This window comes from Botryllus schlosseri, chromosome 13 (genome assembly GCF_051294905.1).
Source record: "Botryllus schlosseri isolate E-star chromosome 13, Bs_hap1, whole genome shotgun sequence".
NCBI classification, from domain to species: domain Eukaryota; kingdom Metazoa; phylum Chordata; class Ascidiacea; order Stolidobranchia; family Styelidae; genus Botryllus; species Botryllus schlosseri.
Genome location: NC_137248.1, coordinates 6,687,283 through 6,710,824, shown reverse-complemented (window position 1 = coordinate 6,710,824; position 23,542 = coordinate 6,687,283). Strand labels below are relative to the sequence as shown.

Below are 23,542 nucleotides of genomic sequence, written 5' to 3'. Positions count from 1 at the left end.
ATGGGTCAGGGGAGACAAAGATCAGTGCCATTTGCCTTGTGCGTGTGAAGTTGTGTGATGAGTCGCTGTGAGATTTTCTCAATTTTAAGGTTATGGCGAGACTGAATCTGAAGTTGCTTCATACCTCGCGTTATATTTCTAGCCGAATTAGGATGTATTATGAACCGAAATTTGAGGATCCGCTCGCGTCTTATCTAGATCGTCTTCCACTGCATATGGACGAAGATAAAGTTACCGGTTTCATTCTAACTTGGCCTTTTATAGCCTACTCTGTCAGAGGAATAATTGCAGTCGTGTAGAATAACATCCGGCGGAGACATGACGTCTAATGTTTCGCAGACTAAAATGGTGGAAAACCGTCAAGGATATACAAAGTGATTTGATTGCCTACTGGTATATACAGAGAATTGTGGAATATATTGGGTCGTACTCTTCCACGACAGATTCGTCGCAGCCTCTCAACTTCAGAATATCATATTATTGCTTGGTGCACGAAAGGACAGGACCCAGCTTGAGCGCCTTATTTACACATATATGCATACATCTAAGAAACGTCACGCAAATTAGTCGATTGATCCACGTCGAACGACAGAGTCAGGAAAGCATGGGCCATCTTCATCTGTGGTGTGATATTCGCAAAAATCGTGTCCTTCCAGGCCTGCAAAATGAGATGCTCATCAGGTTTTGGTGCAGTCCAAGTCCATCTCCCCACATAGAGATCTTCGCCCTTTGGTTACTGGTCACACTACTTAGTTGACTACGAATCCACGACGAATAAATTTAAGTAATCACACTTATTAATACAATGGCCGCCAAGATTGTTCCGACCCCAGACATGGCCACAATGAGCAGAAAATTTCACGACCACACGCATTTCAACGAATATTCACCAGGTGCGCCGAAATAATTTGCCCGATAGGCCTACCTACATCTAGCCTGGTCTACTGGATTGCGCAATACTAAGCTCCTCGAGGCCTTCGCTTTTTAGTATATTTTTATCAGTGACTTTCAATATGCCCAGAGCTACTGTGGAGCGAGCCTTGCCGAGGAGGTTTTGAGATTGCTAGGTATAGGCCTACCTGGAAACGGTTGTGGATTTTGTTGACGGATATCGATTGTGTTTGGAATATCCGAGATTTTTCAAATCAAGAAGCAGTCGTCACCAGTTATAGTAGCCTGCAGTCATACTATAATCTTGATCGCATAAGTGTTGATAATCCGCAACATACGCTACAACATGCAGTCGATTGGAAATCCTTCTGATTGCATAACATTATTTTGATATTCTATGAAGGATTATGCATGATTTTTTCGTCATTATATTTGTTTTGCCTGAGAAAAAACACGGCCTGGTATAGCTAGGCCTACTTTACAACTGAGCACTGAACTGACAATATCAATGCCAACAAATTGATAATTTACAAATGCATGGTGCTTACCTGCCACTGAATTTCTGCACGCCCCGTGAAACCTTTTGCAGAATGATGGGCACATGATTGGAAGAACTCTTTTGTGAGGCAGGCGCATCCTATCGGGAGCGTGAAATAACCGCCACGATCTTGGCGAGCAGTGAGCGCACCGTAACTTCATCAACATTCTGGCACACTCGTGCTGTGGGATTTCCTCCAATATCTGTAATACGTTTACTGTCCGAATTTTGAAGAAAGAGTGTTGACCTGCCCCAACATGTAGGAATCAGGTAGGCTATAATAGGCCTATATGTAAACGAAAGTACGGTAACGATTTTGACGAACTAGGCCTATATAGGTGGAATAGGACCATGCTCCAAATAGTTGATTGGAACCAAACATATTCTGATGTATTTTCTCATATGCCGTTTTCAGGCTCCCAATCGGTTGCTATAGCAGCAGAAATGGTATCTAGCAAATTCGAAGGAAAATTGGATTGCTGGTTTGTACTTTTGTGCACCAGTAATCTATAGTATAGATGTGTGTTTAGATGTGTATTGTGGTAGAGTGTTAACTTAATGTAGGCTTACCATACGTCCTCTTTTAAGAGGATTTGTCCTCTTTTTTGACTTTTTTGAAAGTGTCCTCGGAGGACGCCCTTTTGTCCTCTTTTTTGAGATTTTGTCCTCTTTTTTAGGATTTAGAGCAGATTTAGAGCAAATTGCGAGTGATATGCCACATATTAGCACAGACGTGAAGCTCCGACGGGTGAAAAACGGTGATTTTAGCTCTAAGCGAAAAGATGACCTTTTTTTTTTTTTTTTTATTTAGTCATCCATCTGGCAATGTGGGGAGAAAAACGGTATTTTGAGTTCTGAGCGGAAGAGATGACCTTTTTTTTTTAGTCAACCGATCACAAAGTGGGAAAAATTAACCGATTTTTGAGAATTTCACTCCGGATCTGCAAGTTGAAAATTTCTGAAAAAGTGTCCTCTTTTTTGATTTCCAAAATATGGTAAGCCTAACTTAGTGGCTCAGTGAAAAATTTGGATTTCCGAAGGCTAGTAGATTAGCGTCAGTGCTCCCCAGGTTAGTAAAGGTTAGAAACCACTGGGATAGGGTTAGGGTAAGGGGCACCATGATATCAGAAAACACCCGCACGACCGCATGGTATGTATAATATGGCATGGATACATTGGCAGATTGCTACAATAGTCATTCCGACAGCGATGCGACATGTATAATTATAGTGATAGCGCAGAAACACGCGCCTGGACGCATGTAGCGGCTGGTTTATTCTTTGTGACTTCTCGCGACAGCTCCGTCCAAATTTACTGACAATCCCAGAAATAGATGAATGTACCCCATAGGCCTACTTATGGGAGATTTTAATGGCCACGTCGTCTCGATACGCATTGCATACGTTGAAGTTCGAGCTGTAACTTTTTAATAAGGTGTCTAGTCTAGCTAGATGACTGACAAGGACCAAGAAGGTTAAATGCCTGTGTATGGGCTAATATGATATCGCAAAAGTGTGGTACGATTGGTGCAACATCCGTACATACTTTCTTCTATACAAACATTTTCACACGCCCAAAATGATCTGACGTATCACTTGTATGTGTGCTCTGCAAGCCTTTGAAGTGCCTCTTTTAATTGTCAGCATCTCGTCGAACGAAGTAACGTAACGCTGTGATTCACGGTAATTCGAGCCGATTACAAGTGCGATAAAAATGAGTATCTATTGTGTTAGATTTATTGGATAATACGGAATTTCGTGTTAAATGTTTATTTATTCTCCAGATTCGAATAGTCCCTGCGAAGTAATGACGGGAGACGGGTCCAATAGGGTGTTATGTTTCAGCATGAAAATACCTCAGTATGTTGAGGTATGTGTATTATCCAGACATATCGCGTCACTTCCAGCTTTCACAATATTGCGATTGTTTTGATTGAAAAAATTAAGCTTCTGAATTATGATACGACGAAGAAATAGATGTATTCAAACCTGGTCGGCGGTAACATCCATGTTCGTGTCGTGATCGTAACAGCAAGTCGAAGATGGGTACATCTCGCCACACATATAGCCCATCCCAGTATACTCTGTTTCGTTGATATCTTTCAAGTCTATCGGTCTCCCACCGTCAGCGCAATAATGCCACCCTAGCTCCTGATTATCGTGACTGATTTTCTTGTGTCGACGTTCCTTTCCCTTGTGACGAACCTTCAGTTTTCCCGTGGCATCAACCATTTTGGTATGTCTTCCAGTACGGGGACTATCGGATGTGTCCGCAAATGAAACGGGGTCTTTAGTTTTACCCGAGTGTGAAGAATAACGATCATGTCCTGTGGCCACGTCAAAGTCTTGGTAATTGCTAGATAAATTTTCTTCGCGGATTGGTTGATGAGAAGGTCCTGATTTTGGATTCAGAGCGGTCTTGCACGCCACGAATCCCACCAATGATATTACAAAGGGAATACTTTTCAATAGATGCATTTTTGCCAATATACGCATGAGTTCTGTCCAATATATGTCTGTGTTATACTCATCTAAAATAGACTATACAGTCGTCGTGTGAATATACACCAACGGCACACGAATCCAGAACACCGCAGACTTGTACTGAGGAATAATTCGAGTACAGCACTTTAATCCAAATTATGCATGCACGACGGCACGTAGTAACGTAGCAAGGTTTGCACGTCGACAAGGATGGGATTTGTGACCGCGATATAATTCTGATATCGTGACCACCGTTTTCGGTCCTTTGGGTGTTAATACAAACTATTTTCGCTGAGAGTGTAGTGGCGAGTTCAAAACGATTTCTAATTATCATTATTATTGATATCAATACAACAAATTGCAGTGACGGTTATCGCCTAACATGGCCTCGTACACCAAGGCAGTGTAGCTCAGGTATAGTAACTCCATAATATTCCTATCATATTGGTGTGAACCCGAATATTTTCTGCTAAGCGAAATTTCGTGCCGGTGATGTCTGTTTGAAACAGGGCGCGAACATGTTCTCTATTGTTTGTATTTTCAGTCATAACGTCACGAATCTTTCATTTCGACGTCACTGTGGATAGACATTCACAATTGAAAATATGAGCTAAACTCCATTGGCGAAAAAGGCTTCCGACCCTGTTATAAACGGACAAAGTTTAGCAAGACTATATATACATCGTTATGCAGCATTTTACTGTCGGGGGTCATCATCATCAGAACACCCGTTCAGTACCAATGAACTATATGCACGTGCACGTGCACGTGCTAGAACTGTTGAACCGACGACGATTTCGAGGGTTGCAATTTCCAACCATTCAATATCGTATACGGCGACTCTTCTAGTTGCTGGCGATTACCCATGACGAGTGTCAGCCGAAAATATTCAGGTTCATTCCAATATGAATATACTATACTCAATTGTATATTGAAGTTCTGTACCTCCAATAAAGTCCTTGACTTATAATGTTACTGGACTGCAATACGGACAAGATAGCGTAATGATGAAGCATCCGGCTTCTTGATCAGTAGGTCGTGGGTTCGATCCCCTTCCGGGTCAGACCAAAGACCTGATTAGTTACACATGGTACCCAAGTCTTCCCCGCTTGACGCTCGTGTATTACTGGGATACCATGGAGGGGTGGTTCAAGTAGGGTTGCATTTAAAACAAACATGCTTTAAACAAAGTTCTTTTTTAAAAAAAATGTGTTTTTGTAAGTTGTAAAATTATGCCATAGTTGTGTAAATACTATCCAAAAAACATGTTGTATGAGCCTACGGACAATTAGGCTATCACCCGATTCATCGACGTATCGATATGGTTGGTGGTTGGAACCCTCAAAATAGTCGGTTCAGCAGTTATAGTACAGATATTTCGTCAAAGGAGCTGTACTTACCCTATATTTCCATTAACAATGGCAATCCATTATGACGTCACAATTGAATATTCGTGACGTCGTGTCCTTAAGGAAAAAAATGTTTTAAATTAGGGCCTAGTTTTAAACATGTTTGTTTTTGATTGATTTTTGTTTTCAATGCAACCCTAGGTGCAAGACTTAGAAAGTCGTATGAGGCTATATCTACATTCTACACCAGGGGCGGGCAACTTCTCCAGTCGGCGGGCCGGATATAGGAAAATTAAGTACTTGGCGGGCCGGATTGCTGAATCGATACATTATACACCCATTTATCCACATATACAAGGAATAAATCGTTCTATTTTAACGACAGCAATGTCACTTCAAAGCTATTTCTCGCCGATAATGACGAAGACAATGTGGATTTGAGAATAACATTGTCATACAGGCGCCGCCATGTCTGCATCTCTCTGATCAATCAACACACGGTGCAATCCCTAATTAAGATTTCAAGGAGTTCGATAAGACCGGTAACCCTAATTTCCCAAGATATCAATTCATTAGGGTTGAGTAGGTGACGAGATAGCGTCGTTGTTCAACTGTGTGGCCTAATTAATCTCGATATTGAATTCATGCGGCCCGCGTCCTCTACGATATTTGTAAAGTGGCCTGCGACCCGTTTTGAGTTGGTGACCCCTGGTATAAGCGGTGCCTTGCAAAAGCCTAGAAGTGTGCCGTGCTGCAAGCAGGGCTTTGGAGCAGCCGTAAATTTAAACTGCTCCGGCTCCGGCTCCGGAGCTCTCTTCTATCATACATTAGCTCCGGCTCCAGCTCCTGAGCCGCATTATTACCACTGCTCCGGCTCCAGCTCCGGCTCCGGCTTTGAAATTATCGAATGGGCCTATCTATATCAGGGGTGGCCAACCCGCGGGCCAAATGTGGCCCGCGAGAGGTTTTGCGTGGCCCGCGAGGCAATTTCCTATTATATTATCGAAAATGAATTGCTCAGATTGTGAACTTGCAATGCCAACCAAAAATTACAATTCTGGCGGCGACACTTGGGATGTTGATGACTAAAATATCAGTTCAGACGCATTGGCAGATCCTGGGTCCAGTCACATTTTCAGTAAATCGTCGTACATTACAATAAACTAAAATAGTATAACGGCATTTTTCTTCACGCTTCGCGTGTTTAATTGTCACACGATTTCTTGCTTGGTAGCCTACCCCCTACTGACAATGAAAAAACGCCCAATTTACCCGATTGAGTCTAACTGTATTTGCAATTACGCGAGAAAGTCTTTTCGCGTTTGCGCTCGAATAAAGATCGTCGACGGTGAAATGTATAGGCACAAGATTATTGTCGCATATTGTCGGAGACCTTCAATAGACCCGCAATACTCAAGTAATAATATTATTGACCTATAGTTTATTTATAAACTTTGAAAATTTTATCCGCTTGGCGCGGCTAGTGGACCGCACACTCGTTCGTCAATTGCATGTGCCCCTTTAGCCGAAAAGGTTGGCCTTTCCTGGTCTATATAGATTACTAATCTACCCATAGGTTAGTTATCTATAGTAATCTAGAGTCTGTCAGCCGTCAGTAACATCCGATGTAGCAACGAAGACATATAGGTGCCGCCGTGCCGGCCTGTGACGTCATACTGAATACTTGTCAATTATCGACAACATCATAGTTGCACTAGAACGCACTTTACTTTGTCTATGCCATCGCTGTGCACAGCATTAAAACTCAGGCCTGCTGTTCAATTATGATAAATCAGCAGATGTGGTTGTTGCATATATATATATATATAATGGCATCTTATGAAATAGGTCGGAGCCGGAGCTACTCCTCAAATAACGGGCTCCAGCTCCGGCTCCGGCTCCGGATGAATTTTATGTAGAGCTCCGGCTCCGGCTCCGGCTCCGGCTCCAGCTCCGGTGAAAATGCACGGCTCCGGGGCTCCGGCTCCGGGCTCCGGCTCCGGCTCCAAAGCCCTGGCTGCAAGTCCGCCGTTACGGAATCAAAAATAAGAAATATCAGCCTGGTGTAAATGACCATTGTAGTCGACAAAAATCATGATTACCACAGACGACATTAGGGTTGAGTGCATCGTAAATGCCGATAATGCAAGTCTTCTCGCTTCGACAAACTTACGCGTAAGCTCCACTCTCGCAACGCTGCGCATACACGTATATAATAGCATACAGTCACTAAAATTTGACGTAGTAAGCAAGTAGTGGGGAATCTCGGCAGACTGGGGCCGCGGACCATATTACCATGCAAGACGGAAAACTGTCCACGGGCCGGACAAAATCCCTTCGCGGGCCGGATCCGGCCCGCGGGCCGTATGTTGCCCGCCCCTGTTCTACACCTTCCTTGTCCAGCGGCATATGCACGTCATGCACTCATGGTATGCATGTGCACAGATCGTAAAAAACATCAAGGACAAGAAAAAACTATGTCCTTTCCTTACTGGACGACTCCATTCACACGCGCTCACATGCTGTAATCTCGCTCGCTTCCATGAGATCGTTTCTGATTCTTTGCTATACCGACTTGTAGCACGACTATATAGTCTACTCATATAGTAAAGTCTATCTACGATGTGGGGCCCAGATAAACCGCCGACACGAAAAAGATAGAGGCACAACTTGGGTTCGAGCTCACTTTCGCTGCATGGTGTCATGAGATGATGTCTAGCCCACTACACCACTTGTTTGTCCAATATCCATTGTCCAATACGCGACGTTGTACCACGCATCATTTCCAAGACAATACAACAGACCGATAGATTTGTGCCTCTATTGATTCTCCGCGTATAAGCTTTCTTCTGTAAATCATGCATCTTTACAGTAACATGGCACCGGACCCATCTACGTTCATTTTTCAAAGCAATTAGTTATTAACTGTACTTTGATTGAAAATTTTAGAGGACACGTGGATTGTTTGGATTAGGCCAGTTGAATACATTCTTGACTTTGGATCTATAACACGCAGCAGCATTTGGAATTCTGCGATAAAAACTTATAAAAATGTTAAACAGGTCTTCGAAGTATATTTTATGATTACTGTGTTTCCATTTTAGTGACATTTTTTTATGGCGTTGTACAACGCAATTAGATATTAGCCAATTGCTACTAGCATTTGCTATGTTGGTTTTGATCAGCAAAATGAACATTTCATGGCTGTAATTTTCATTATTAATCAAATCGCTTATACGGGTTCTGGTTATCCGAGCCTTGTGATTAGGGTTACATTTAAAACAGGAGTTGTTTTTTGTTGAAAAATTTTGTACTAAACAGTGTTTTAAACACATGCCATTTAAAAAATATGTTTGTTTATATTTCAAAACCTGTATATACTTGTGTCAAAAATGTGCAAATACTTTCGAAAAAACATGCAGTATGAGCATTTGGGCGACTAGTTCTAGATATAGTCGACGCATACAATATGTAATGGTTGAAGCCCTCGATATCGTCGTCGATTCAACAGTTATAGCACGTAGTTATATATCACTGGAACGGTATGGATGTTCTGATGATGATGACCGCCGACCGCAAAAATTCTGCATTACAATGTAGTCCTTGTCAGCGATATTGTTTGGTCCGTTTAGACAGGGTCAGAAACGTTTTCCGTCAAAGGAGCCGTATAACAATGTGACGTCACAACCGCGAATTCGTGACTTCATGACTAAAAACATTTTAAAAAACAATAAAAACTTGTTTTAACAAGGTGCCACCCTGTGCTGTGTAGCCGTGAATGAAAAGGAAAATTGCTTGAAGTGGAATATGGAAAGAGGGTTAATTAAACCTCAGAATCACTGACAAAATATATAATGTTACTGTGTCTGATGATTCTGTCATACTTTTGATGAGCATGAGAAACACCATCCAACTGGCGGACTCTTGACATCAATTGGAGGCGACCTTTCATAATCCATGATTTAAGACTATATCCGAAATGGTTGGTCATAAAAGCGATTATGTTGTACAGAGAGTAGGATAAGTCGTCTGACGAAAAGATAGTAGGCCTATGTTGTATTTAGTGCCGGACAAAATCGACTACCCACAAGTCATTCGATTCGAGTCAGGAATTCGAGTGTCACTCATTATGACGTCATATAACAGTATGCATAATGTGGCAAGTTCAAATACCTTTTATAAGACCACCAAGAATACAATATCAATATTTATATCACATCAAAGATTATTCGTTATTTCTGCGACCATACATATATTTCATTGCACTTTATTGTAGCATTTCTGTTTCTGTGGGTTGATCACGACCACACGGAAATCGGGAAATGTCATTTCCACTAACGCGAGTAGCTTTTGCAGGCTACTTTATGTTTCGTATGCTGCTGCAATACGACCAATTACGGTTTCAAGGCTACCACAGTAGAAAATAGTATGGACCCTATAATGTGCATTGATATGTGAGCTCTTAGTGGCTATATAGGAACGTAATTTTAGTACGCGACAAAGTAATCTCTCACCGCTCAACTCGAATCATTATGATTATTACTTTAATTCATATACGAGTAGGCCTACTCAAATCATTGTGCCGATGGCCCTACTTATAGTATCGGAATCGAAATTAAGACCATGACAATTATGCATCATAAGATTACGACTCGCTGCGTCATAATAATTAGTAAATGTCCAGCACACACCGCCATTTTTATGATATGCGGCGTCCTATCATCATCATTGTTGTGGTATCATATTCGGTTACCCAATAACTTAAACAATGATCCGTAAACTCCTTGAAACCAAAGGGATAACAGCCCTTATTACTTGATTTGCCCTCTGTTGTGTCAAGAAGGTGTTGTAATGAGAGTTTATCATTATAAATATGATATTCGACATGGCGATATTTAATTTACCAAGGAGCTATTGAGACAATTCTGATATGAGATTGACAAAAACTCTCCATTGCAATGTGGGGTGGACTTGAGAAGATACTTGAGCATGTAACCAGCTACAGTACTAATGCCGGGAAAGTTTGGTATTTGTTGGTGTTTGTCTTCCGTCTGATCGTAGTCGTAACCGTGGGACAATCGGTATACAGCGACGAGCAGTCCGCGTTTCGTTGCAGTACAAAAGTAATCGGCTGCGACAATGTATGCTACGATAAATTCTCCAAGATATCCCATATTCGTTATTGGGCTTTTCAGCTGCTGGCGATATCTGCGCCTGCTGTCGTGTTCCACTTTTATAGCCTCAACGTTCGCGGACGAGTAGAGAAAGTCAGGGCGGCAGAAGGATATGATACTCAATCAGATTATGATGCTGACAATGGCGTGTATAACACCGAAGACGAAATGAAAAGAGCAAAAGCTGTGAGAATGAAGAAGAAAATGTTGAGGCGAAGAAAAAGCGTGAGCGGTTTCAAGGAAAAAAAGATTTACCAAAATAACAATCTGGTGAGCGTGACAGTAACGCGAGAGATAAGAATTGCATATCTTATCAATGTATTCATCAGATTTGTTCTGGAAGGGATGTCGCTATACCTGGCGTACAATCTGTATCACGTCACTGACTATACTGTCGAAGATTCATTCAACCCATTGAGTATTGTTTTGATCAAAGTTCCGCAAGTCTATCTATGTGAAGGTGAGAACGTAGAGTGGGCGTGTGGGCAGCATCTGAACTTGGGAAAGTATCCAGGATACGTTCCTTGCTGGGTCTCGAGGCCATGGGAGAAAACTATATTTATGTGTTACATGAATATTTTGAGCGCCATATGTTTCATTTTATCCGTCACCGAGTTTGTGCAGTTGTTATATCAACATATACGGAATAGGCAACGCAAAGTAGCTGACAGAGCTGCGGCAAAGAGGAAAATATCCACCCGCAGCGAAGTACCGACCTTTCAGTCCGTTGATTCGACTAGCGGCAATAAATTCCAAACACCATCCGGTCGTGAAGATATACCGCGGCATGCCGACAAAACTATATTTCGACATGGGAAGTCACAACCTCAAGAATTGCCTAATGTTGGTAATCAACCATTAGGGGTTATAGTTCCATTGAGGCGGCTCTCCAACCGTCACGGTGCAGGAAGAGATGTAAAGCCAAAACGGCGGAAGTCGAAAATCAAAAAGAAACCAACAGTAGGGATAACACTCCAGGGAGACAGTGACGATGAGTTTTCTCAAGGGTCTCTATATCATTCCAGCGAATACGAGCGATCCAGCGACGAGGAGGAAGATGAATCTCTCAATTCTGTGTCGATTCGATCCTAGTAATACCGAGATCACTTTCTAATCTTTCTCGTGGATTGCCAAGTTGTTTCAATATTCAAAATACATATATAAAAATTTGAATATGAGTATAGGCTTGTAGTCTTGGAACTACGGGACTGAGATAAAATTCATTCATTTTGCATCTGTTGTAAATATGGAACATGGGACGATGTTCTCCCTAAATGGGTAACGGCAGCAACAGGGTGACCAGAAATGCTCAATCTTCGTCTGTTAGAACTATATACGTTAGCTTAAAATCCAGATCAGCTAAAAAGGGCTTAGTTCAGGGGTGGGCAAACTTTCGTGCTCGCGGACTGCATTATGTAAAATTGGTATACTAATCCAATATTTTATATTATTATTGAATATATATTGCTGGGGTGGCCAGCCTTTTTGCTATTCACGGCCACATTTCGACCTACTCGCGTAGCCTATACGGCCTCATTACTAGGCATTTCGTCGTAATGAACTATAGCTGGACGCCAAATATCCATGTTAAAGTGTCTGTGGCCATTCTGGTGAAGTCCGGACTAATTTATTTAAGCATGGGCTTAATGTACGCCCCCGAATCGCGAGTGGCACTGCATGGTGACGGAATAGGGTTGCTGATAGTCGTGCAAGGCGCGAACAATTTTTCAGGTTCACTAATGAATTTCGTCATTAATATTGGTAGTTTTACATACTACTATGAAATATTTAACCTTTCTCAACCCATGTGATCAGATTCAACGGTAAAGTTGGTGGAGGTTGATGGTTTAGGGCAAGTTATGAATGGTGATTAATGATGATTAATGGTGCATCTTCGGGTGGGCAAATTGTTATTAGTCACTATATTTCATGCTGTTATTTCTTGACCTTCCATCAGGATTGTCGGTATAGTGAGGAGCACACGACTAAAGAAAATAGGTTCTTTCGTAAGACGCACACTGTTTTAAATTGGCATTTCTTCACAGGGCGCATCATGTTATTCTGCGAGTGGCATTTGTTCATGATGCTCAAATTTTAGGGACAAGGCTACGCGGCGAAGGTCCTTTTAGTCCATGTGGATATATGAACATTTGGAGTGGACGTATGCGTATCGAAACTATCGCCTACATGCGACAGTCACCGAGTCGCGGAGTCGCATGTTAGCTAAAACTTCATATGTATTGATCTCTCCTCGCGCAGCAATGACTAGCGTCTAAATGCGTGCTTTAATAAATTTTGTGAATTTCGTTTTTTGGGGCAACCAGTATAAAATTGTAAAATTAAGATATGTGGCGACAAGTTCGCGAAGCGCGAAGAAGTTAAATAAATCTCCCCAAAAAACTCTATTGTGACATACCTACGAAAGAATTTTGGGCCCCCTTCGAGTTAGCCCCCAATCGGGGTTTTCGGGTGAGGTTGTTAAGGCTCTATCTATGAAGCCTGACGTAACAATGTAACGCTAAGATTAAGAATTCTGTTTGTCTAGAAGCCGGGTTGTAGTTTTTCAACCAGGAAGAAACTATATGCAAGCAGCTGGCAAGCCTACTACAGTGGGTCGTATTATTGCTAACGAGAGTTAAAAATAGATGTAGGCTATTCCGATAAGATTTTATGGCGGCTAACCGCATGTTATCTTATAGTCACCATGCCTTAATTGATGCCAAGATCCATCATAACGTAATGTTACAAAATGCACGATTGCTAGTACGGATAAAAATTTCGGTTAGGACGTCATTGGTGCAGACTTGTACGTACAAACTACCCATTCAGTTAGTGGACGGTCAACTAACTAACGGTTTTTTAGTACTTTTAGTTCTAGGTAGTTGCGAGTTTCAAAAATTGAGTAGGCCTAGTTCTAGTTGCGCTTTTTGAAAACCCCAGTATATAGTTTGTACAAGTCTGCGTTAGTGGTGACATGGGATCATTGCAAATAGTTTGCCCTACACATATTTTAATCCTGGTTATGCAATACAGCCTAATGCTTAGCCTATGTATTGGCTACAAATGCTATAAATACCAGCCAGCCTTCAGGATTGCCAGACCACGCACAACCTGCTATATCGACCTCGCCTACCGACACACTCAGCATTCAATTTGTCGCTTTCTTATGCTATCCTTTCTTAAATCCAGTGTGCTCTGTGCTGGGCAGTGTGCAACTGTGCATGCCTCATATTAACATGCTTCATAGGCCTAGGTGGGTGTATGATTATAACAGACAGACAGCTGCAAGTCGTTTCGGCACCCGCCTATTTTTCATTATATCGCTATCTTGTGGTGTTTTGATTAGATGAAAATTTTAATAAAATGTTGATGATATTTTCTGACACGGATTGAATAATATTCTCTTTCAGAAAATATTTGAAGATCTTCTTGGAGATACAGAACTTCAATATACAATTGAATAGTATATTCATATTGAAATGAACCCGAATATTTTCGGCTGACACTCGTCAGGGGTTTTCGTCAGCAACTAGTAGAGAATTGGAAAGAACATTGTATATCAACAATCGTATCACAAAAGAAAAGTAGATCTGCTTGGCGAGTGACAAGATAACGTGTTTTGTGTGCACTGTGCAGTGTGGATTGTGCATGTGATGTGCATGCATGGATTGGTTAGTAGGGAGACTCGCCACTTGCGAGGAATAGGCCTGTTCGGCATCATGTTTAAATCACGTCAATCAATTACAAACTCTCATCCCAATCGATATATTACTCAGACATTTGGAACGGCCCAATCTCACTCTGTTTAGAGTCGAATTAGGTTAGGGTTGCCATACGTCCGGAATTTCCCGGATATGTCCGGAATTTCACTGTTCAAACTAGCGTCCGGGAGGAATTGCTAAAATATGCCAAATGTCCGGAATTTTGAAGATTGACGTAGGCTCATAATTTCTTTGTAAATCAAAAAATAAAAACAATATTTTTTGGGAATATTTATGTTGATGCATGATATTTTTCTTCGCGATGCGCGCGATTTACCATCACATTAAATCATTTTAATATGGAGACTACCACCCCCGCAAAAACTGCAATGAAATATAAATAAAAACAACCTTCATTTACTGGAATAAGCCTAATTGTAATCGCAATTATAGGAGATCGATAAAATTAAATGCTTTATTCAAAGATAGTGGTTTCAAACGGGGAGGGGGGCGTTTGCCTTTATTCTTGAGTTTGCGAATATGTTGAACGTAATCATGCGGCTTCCAACATAGCCCGTGAGTATACGTCTAGGCAAGGTGCTGACTTCTTGTGGTAATCAGCTGGTCAAATTTTGATCTGGGCCACGGAACATTTTCAAATTAGAGAAGGAGTCGCGACCATAAAAGGTTGGAAACCACTGGATGTGTTTTTTTTATAAATCTCCGTGGTGCGCACCGGCATAAGGCTGATAAAAAAATCTTATCGGTAGGACATGAACATGACTTAACGATGTGCAATTGCGTTCCCTGTATTTTCGACCTCATCATCCTCCACCACCTCTACCGGTAACTCTGATCATATGTGCGGAGAGTAGTATCTATATATTAATATATGGAACAACCAATATTATTGACAGAATTCATTCAAATAATTTAACGACCAGATGCATATAGAAACCAGATTCATATTGGAAGCAACACCCCCCCCCCCCATAGTTTGCATCGATAACCCTATAGTCTGGGCTCAAAATAATTGTTTATTTGGGCGGGAAGGGGCTGAAAACATGTGCTTTCGGTCCCGGTTACACGACACACAGCAACATACTCTTGAACCGGATCGTGACCACCTCTGGTATATACCAAAGAATGTACATTCTACAATCTACAATCTACATTCTTTGGTATATACGAGCAAAGCTTTGCTAGTGTGACGTCATAACTCATTTGGAAATCCAGTAGTGGGCGCTAAAGAGTGTCCGGAATTTAGGTTGCGAAAATATGGTAACCCTAATTATTAGGTTCAACGAACGAATGAATCTGATAAATCGCAATTAAATGCCAATATTAGAGATGCGGTGAAAGGAATCGGTTAGTAATTGGCGAGCCTCATCAAAGGAGAGTGTGGTAAATGTCAACACTGAACAAATGTGGAAATAGCGCCCTCCAGTAGATAACAAAACAGTGGGAAATTTGATTGTATTTACTGAGGCAACTGATCCTTGTGCTCAGGCCGTTAGTGTTCCCGTCGTATATTTTGCAGTCAAAATATGCCAATATTATTGAAAATATCGTGACATATTCTTCCCCTGTGGGGGAAAACGCCGAGTCGACGAATAAGACCGAGCTGTTGACAGCGTCGAAGCGTTCCCCCAGTGTGCAGTCCTTGCCTGCTGTGAAAGACAACGGCGATTGGCTAGCTCGCCGAAGCAGCGTACGGAAACTAACGGCTCGCTGGACTCTGCCAGCTTATCTAGCGCGGAAAATGTATCTGTCGTCGGCGTCGATAAGGGCAGGAAGACTAATTTTATAAAGGAGGACATTTTTCCAGAGAAAAAATAAGGAGGCGGCCAAGTAGCGACCCAGCAAACACCCGATATCCCATGGAGTTACTGGTATGTCCACAATTGTTCCCACTCGTCCCACCTCCCACACTTAGTTACGGAGGACTTGCTCAGCATGCCCAACATTGGACGTCAATTTATGTAACTCCAGGTGACTACCAGTGGAAGTGAATTTTAGAATGCTCCTATGCTAGTCACCAATTATCATTCCAGTGGATGTCATAATGGTGCGATGCCTGGATGCCACCTACACAGGAGGGGTCAAGTGTAGAATCCGGCCAGTGTTCCCCATGACCACCACCGATCAGTGTTGCACCTGAAACTTCAGTGTTGCACCTGAAACTGTCGGAATTCATAGTGCTTCACGTAGTTACCGACTATGCTCCCCACTAAACCCTATAAATACTGTCAAGGTTCCATATTATATCTTATCATATTATTATATCTTGAATTCACAGATACACATGCCGGTGACGAGCAAGATTACATTTTACATCGCTCGCTCGCATACCAGATGAACGGCTTGTACAAGAAATCGAAGGAAAGGGGAAAGGAAGCGACTTACTCCGATCTCTTCACCACATTATGTATTGTGTATCGCATTTTATCGAAAATTTAAAAAATAAAAAAAAAATAAACGCACGACGCCTATGCTGTCGAGTGTATCTAGTGTACTTTGCGGCTACTAAACTCATGTACAGACACTTGCAAGATGTGGGGAGATGGTAATGGCAACGATAAGCGCTCAAGGAAGCGACTTACTCCAATCTCTTCACCACATTATGTATTGTGTATCGCATTTTTATCGAAAATTTAAAAAATAAAACGCATGACGCCTATACTATCAAGTGTATCTAGTGTACTTTGCGGCCACTAAACTCATGTACGGACACTTGCAAGATGTGGGGAGATGGTGAAGGTTTATCTGGGCTCCTCTTCACCCGCGCCGTTGCCCAGAAAAGACCCGACGTAAGAAAGCACTCATGTATAAGAAACCCCCATAGTCGTGTATGGTATCTAGTGTACTTTTCAGCCACAAGACTTATGTGAAGACACTCGCATAGTCGCGTATCATACCAAGTGTACTTTCCAGCCACAATAGTTATGTACAGACACTCGCATAGTAGGGTATGATACCAAGTGTACTTTTCAGCCACAAGACTTATGTACAGACACTCGCATAGTAGGGTATGATACCAAGTGTACTTTTCAGCCACAAGACTTATGTGAAGACACTCGCATAGTCGCGTATCATACCAAGTGTACTTTTCAGGCACAATACTTATGTGAAGACACTCGCATAGTCGCGTATCATACCAAGTGTACTTTCCAGCCACAATAGTTATGTACAGACACTCGCATCGTAGGGTATGATACCAAGTGTACTTTTCAGCCACAAGACTTATGTGAAGACACTCGCATAGTCGCGTATCATACCAAGTGTACTTTCCAGCCACAATAGTTATGTACAGACACTCGCATAGTAGGGTATGATACCAAGTGTACTTTTCAGCCACAAGACTTATGTGAAGACACTCGCATAGTCGCGTATCATACCAAGTGTACTTTCCAGCCACAATAGTTATGTACAGACACTCGCATAGTAGGGTATGATACCAAGTGTACTTTTCAGCCACAAGACTTATGTGAAGACACTCGCATAGTCGCGTATCATACCAAGTGTACTTTTCAGGCACAATACTTATGTGAAGACACTCGCATAGTCGCGTATCATACCAAGTGTACTTTCCAGCCACAATAGTTATGTACAGACACTCGCATCGTAGGGTATGATACCAAGTGTACTTTTCAGCCACAAGACTTATGTGAAGACACTCGCATAGTCGCTGGAAAGTACACTTGGTATGATACGCGACTATGCGAGTGTCTTCACATAAGTCTTGTGGCTGAAAAGTACACTTGGTATCATACCCTACGATGCGAGTGTCTGTACATAACTATTGTGGCTGGAAAGTACACTTGGTATCATACCCTACTATGCGAGTGTCTGTACATAAGTATTGTGGCTGAAAAGTACACTTGGTATGATACGCGACTATGCGAGTGTCTTCACATAAGTATTGTGGCTGAAAAGTACACTTGGTATGATACGCGACTATGCGAGTGTCTTCACATAAGTCTTGTGGCTGAAAAGTACACTTGGTATCATACCCTACGATGCGAGTGTCTGTACATAACTATTGTGGCTGGAAAGTACACTTGGTATCATACCCTACTATGCGAGTGTCTGTACATAAGTATTGTGGCTGAAAAGTACACTTGGTATGATACGCGACTATGCGAGTGTCTTCACATAAGTATTGTGGCTGAAAAGTACACTTGGTATGATACGCGACTATGCGAGTGTCTTCACATAAGTATTGTGGCTGAAAAGTACACTTGGTATGATACGCGACTATGCGAGTGTCTTCACATAAGTCTTGTGGCTGAAAAGTACACTTGGTATCATACCCTACGATGCGAGTGTCTGTACATAACTATTGTGGCTGGAAAGTACACTTGGTATGATACGCGACTATGCGAGTGTCTTCACATAAGTATTGTGCCTGAAAAGTACACTTGGTATGATACGCGACTATGCGAGTGTCTTCACATAAGTCTTGTGGCTGAAAAGTACACTTGGTATCATACCCTACTATGCGAGTGTCTGTACATAACTATTGTGGCTGGAAAGTACACTTGGTATGATACGCGACTATGCGAGTGTCTTCACATAAGTCTTGTGGCTGAAAAGTACACTTGGTATCATACCCTACGATGCGAGTGTCTGTACATAACTATTGTGGCTGGAAAGTACACTTGGTATGATACGCGACTATGCGAGTGTCTTCACATAAGTATTGTGCCTGAAAAGTACACTTGGTATGATACGCGACTATGCGAGTGTCTTCACATATAAGTCTTGTGGCTGAAAAGTACACTTGGTATCATACCCTACTATGCGAGTGTCTGTACATAAGTATTGTGGCTGAAAAGTACACTTGGTATGATACGCGACTATGCGAGTGTCTTCACATAAGTCTTGTGGCTGAAAAGTACACTTGGTATCATACCCTACTATGCGAGTGTCTGTACATAAGTCTTGTGGCTGAAAAGTACACTTGGTATCATACCCTACTATGCGAGTGTCTGTACATAACTATTGTGGCTGGAAAGTACACTTGGTATGATACGCGACTATGCGAGTGTCTTCACATAAGTCTTGTGGTTGAAAAGTACACTAGATACCATACACGACTATGGGGGTTTCTTATACATGAGTGCTTTCTTACGTCGGGTCTTTTCTGGGCAACGGCGCGGGTGAAGAGGAGCCCAGATAAACCTTCACCATCTCCCCACATCTTGCAAGTGTCCGTACATGAGTTTAGTGGCCGCAAAGTACACTAGATACACTTGATAGTATAGGCGTCATGCGTTTTATTTTTTAAATTTTCGATAAAAATGCGATACACAATACATAATGTGGTGAAGAGATTGGAGTAAGTCGCTTCCTTGAGCGCTTATCGTTGCCATTACCATCTCCCCACATCTTGCAAGTGTCTGTACATGAGTTTAGTAGCCGCAAAGTACACTAGATACACTCGACAGCATAGGCGTCGTGCGTTTATTTTTTTTTTATTTTTTAAATTTTCGATAAAATGCGATACACAATACATAATGTGGTGAAGAGATCGGAGTAAGTCGCTTCCTTTCCCCTTTCCTTCGATTTCTTGTACAAGCCGTTCATCTGGTATGCGAGCGAGCGATGTAAAATGTAATCTTGCTCGTCACCGGCATGTGTATCTGTGAATTCAAGATATAATAATATGATAAGATATAATATGGAACCTTGACAGTATTTATAGGGTTTAGTGGGGAGCATAGTCGGTAACTACGTGAAGCACTATGAATTCCGACAGTTTCAGGTGCAACACTGAAGTTTCAGGTGCAACACTGATCGGTGGTGGTCATGGGGAACACTGGCCGGATTCTACACTTGACCCCACAGGAGTTCGTCAGGATGTCCCTACGTGGAAATCGTTTCTATGAATTCAAGTGTGCAATGTGCAATCAATGCAAAATAAGTTTTCTGAATACGCTCATGATACATTTCACCATTTGTAATCTATCGGAGTGAATACGAGAATGTTGATTGAAGATATGGCGATGACTTTCTATCGCGCGGAACTTCAGAAGCCCGGCTATCGATGATCGCACATTGTTAGAGATATAATGTACGATAGAGGCATAACAGCTATTTTATTGTGACATTACTGGATCGAAATGTCCACATCAGGGCAAAATATGTTATTTCAAATATACCGTATACCCAATGCATGTGAAATCTTCCGACATGAAAACTTGACAACCGTAATAATGGTATGGTGACTATTCCAATCACGGAACTACTCAGTCTGCCCGGCTATTAACGATAATTACGGCCGCACTGCGCAAGAGGCCAGCGATAATGCATATGGCGCCTTCCGATACCTGGTCGAGTGTCGAGCCGAGCACGCCTGTTGCTTGAAATCCATTCAACCATAAAACCAAAATACTGCGTTCTTCTGTCTGGCGAGCAGAGCATGCGCACGTGATTCAATTTGAATTTGCCAGAGCAGGTTTTGTAGTAATGGCGGAGTGACGGATTTATCACAGGAATGGTTTAGGTTAGAATAAGATACTTAACGGCGTGGAACGATTGTGCGTGCAATTGATTATTATTGATATTGTCGCTGTCATGAGTACTGGAAAGGCAGAGAGCACGGAAGCTTGGTAATTGAGTGCTATATTTATTAAACAGCAACAGCCTCGATCATCATTAACTGCGATATACCGTAATGAATTTCACTATGATTATAGTGGCACGTCTGCGCCGCGGTTTATCATGTACGAGGGAAACTAATCGACCCGCTGCTAATCGTAAACTTATGCAGTACTTGTACGATGAGTATAATGGTGATAATATTTAATATGCAATCATTGAAGTTCAATTTGCTGCACAGTGGGTTTCATGTTGTTGTAATAAATAACTTACTGCTTGATGTGTATATACTATGGAAAGAATTTCCAAAGACTGCACGATCCATCCAGCAAACCAGATGCAGCATCGATGAATGTATTATAGCCTAGTTTATATAGCTACATAATTTGAAAGTGTATTATAGGATGTTCCTTTACGGAATGTGAGATCGCTGAATTTGTGGCTGAAAACTATATAGTTGTACCTATGCTAATGAATATTTGCATCCCATTGACTGGCATATTTATTATCGTATTTGTTGTAATTTTGTGTTGTGTCCACAACAACATTAACCATTGATACTAATCGAGGCTTTTGGTAAACATGTCAAAATGTATGGCTTTAATATTAGTTTAATGTTAGAGTATTCTAGGAGCAATCATTATAGTTAACCGAACTTTAACCTCAGCCTAATTTAATGATACCCCAACGCTAAACCAATTATAAACTACATGAATTTTAACATGTTCATGGGGAAGACGGGTTGTCGCAATGTCACCGTGCAACATACTTAAAATGCTTACTTGTAACTTGCAATATAACGATAAGTTATAATTTACATATAGCTTATCTATATGATATCTTGAAATCCCTGTTAAGAAATAGTAGTCGCAAAGATTATAGTCGCATTTAGCTCATTGGATATGTTGCACGTTCCTCGTCATGTATTAATATGAAAGTTAAAAATGGGTGAAAGTAGATAATTATTCCATTTGAATTTTCACTTCTTCTCAGACGTTGAGTTGACATCGACAAAATATATTGCACGACAATAACATTGCCTACATTACAGCGACATTCACAAAGTAGATGGGCCCTAGGGAAAACTGATTGCTGAGTCATGTTGTCGTAAATGAGAAAGCACACTATAGACCCTTATTATCAATGGATTCTTCATACGGTTGAGGCAGGGGCATACCTGGGTCTGCGTATACAACATTGCTTCATTTTTAGCAGGAGTCTAAATATTGAACAGGCAATGTTATATAGTACTTTTCAACTTCGGAGCAACGCATTGCAGTCGTGGATTGTCCATGGATTAAGAAGTTGACTCATGTAAGTTGGAGTGATGAGCTACGAGGAATTATTATTGTTCATGTTCATTAATCAGTGATTAAATTAGCCTGAAAAAAGTGTCATAAATGATGCGCAAATAGACTCTGTGACGGGGGCTCCCGATCAGGATTTCGCCAGTGGTGCTCAAAATTGCTGCATGATATTTTGATATTGTAACTCTACGACTCGATGTCTCGTTGAATCCAAGTGTGCCATAATTCACAGTGACGCTAATCTGGTATGCATGATTTCTATAGATATCTCAGGTTGGCCGCATTACTTCTGTTCTGATTAGTAGGGCTTGGCAAAATCGAGCACCTGAGTGATTGATTCTGAATCTGGTGTTAAGTGTCAAGTATTCGATAATCACTCATTATGATGCTATAATCATAACAGTATGAGTATTATGGAAAGTTGAAAACGTATCTTTTATGTTTCCACTAAGAACATACAATTATGCCGTGTTAGTTTTACATCACACTAAATTACAGATATTTTGGTGTATTTTCGACCGATACCTATTTTATTGCACTTTGTAACTATGCTGTGGGTTAATCATGACTTCACAGATATGTCATTTCAACTAAAGTGAATACCTTTGTACTACGTATTTTGTATGCTACTTATGCATTGGAAAATAGTATCAAAAATATAATTTTATTCGATAACGGTACTCTTGGTGGCAAATAGCGTATAATTTCAGAGGGCCTACCTGAAAAAGTCATCTACTTGGCTCGAATCAATAGAATTAATGGTGACCAGTGAACTCGGCCCATGGTGACTTTGTCAATACAAATTATTATAAATTTCGTGAATTGTATTAATAATTGAAGGCAATGGCGAATTGGTGGTGGTGGATATGTCGTGTGAATGTTATTCCCACAGGAAGCGGTATCGTATGTCGGATGTATAAAATGTTATATTAGACATACGGAGCTGTATAATGTTGACAAAGAGTGCAGAACGTCAAGGATCAGATCGCACATGGCGAATTCGGTGTATCCCAAGATTGGGGTGGGAAGGGCTTAGGTTTAGGCTGAGTTCACCTCTGAAGGCCGAGCTCACCGAAGGCCGAGTTCAATGGGCCGAATTCACCATGGCCCGAGTTTCACTGGTAATCGAATTAATACTCGATTTAGATTCGAGTACTCATGTGCCCAGCCCTACTGATTAGTGAGTAGAATGTGCGAATAGCCAAGCTTGTACACCATTGTTTTTGTTTTTTTAACAGGATGTTATAGATAACTGGCTTGAGTTCTTGACAAATGCCTTCACTACACCTATTCTGATTATTTAAATTTTCTAGATCGACAATGTCTTCAATTAATTGCAACAACGTCAAGCAGGCTGTACGAAGAATGCCTTGTAGACTGGGGCCGACATCGTTTGGAAGAACTACTGCCACCTAGAACAAGCGTTGCTTTTACACTACAAAATCGGTGCTGCATCATGCTCGGGAAAAAGTCAAAAAAAAAACTATTGAAGGTAT

General features: G+C 41.4%; 2 protein-coding genes across 2 annotated transcripts; one reads left to right on the top strand and one right to left on the bottom strand.

The window, feature by feature from the left end:
- Nucleotides 1-312: 312 nt before the first annotated feature.
- LOC145454757 (hedgehog-interacting protein-like) lies at nucleotides 313-3,929 on the bottom strand. The gene is made up of 3 exons (XM_080332744.1): nucleotides 3,418-3,929; nucleotides 1,440-1,632; nucleotides 313-658 (listed from the first exon to the last, which is right to left on the bottom strand). The coding sequence occupies exons 1-3, from the start codon at nucleotides 3,922-3,924 to the stop codon at nucleotides 564-566; spliced, it is 795 nt and encodes a 264-aa protein (XP_080188870.1). The 5' UTR covers nucleotides 3,925-3,929; the 3' UTR covers nucleotides 313-563.
- Nucleotides 3,930-9,881: 5,952 nt separating this feature from the next.
- Nucleotides 9,882-11,667, top strand: LOC145454747 (gap junction beta-2 protein-like). Its single transcript, XM_080332732.1, has one exon. The coding sequence runs from the start codon at nucleotides 10,220-10,222 to the stop codon at nucleotides 11,525-11,527; it is 1,308 nt and encodes a 435-aa protein (XP_080188858.1). The 5' UTR covers nucleotides 9,882-10,219; the 3' UTR covers nucleotides 11,528-11,667.
- The last annotated feature ends 11,875 nt before the right edge of the window (nucleotides 11,668-23,542 follow it).

Coding starts and splice junctions, on each gene's coding strand:
- LOC145454757 (XM_080332744.1), bottom strand. CDS start 3,924: ATGCGTATATTGGCAAAAATGCATCTATTGAAAAGTATTCCCTTTGTA. Junction 1,633..3,417: donor TGGATGTTACCGCCGACCAG/GTTTGAATACAT, acceptor AACGTATTACAG/ATATTGGAGGAAATCCCACA. Junction 659..1,439: donor GTGCAGAAATTCAGTGGCAG/GTAAGCACCATG, acceptor CTCATTTTGCAG/GCCTGGAAGGACACGATTTT.
- LOC145454747 (XM_080332732.1), top strand. CDS start 10,220: ATGTGGGGTGGACTTGAGAAGATACTTGAGCATGTAACCAGCTACAGT.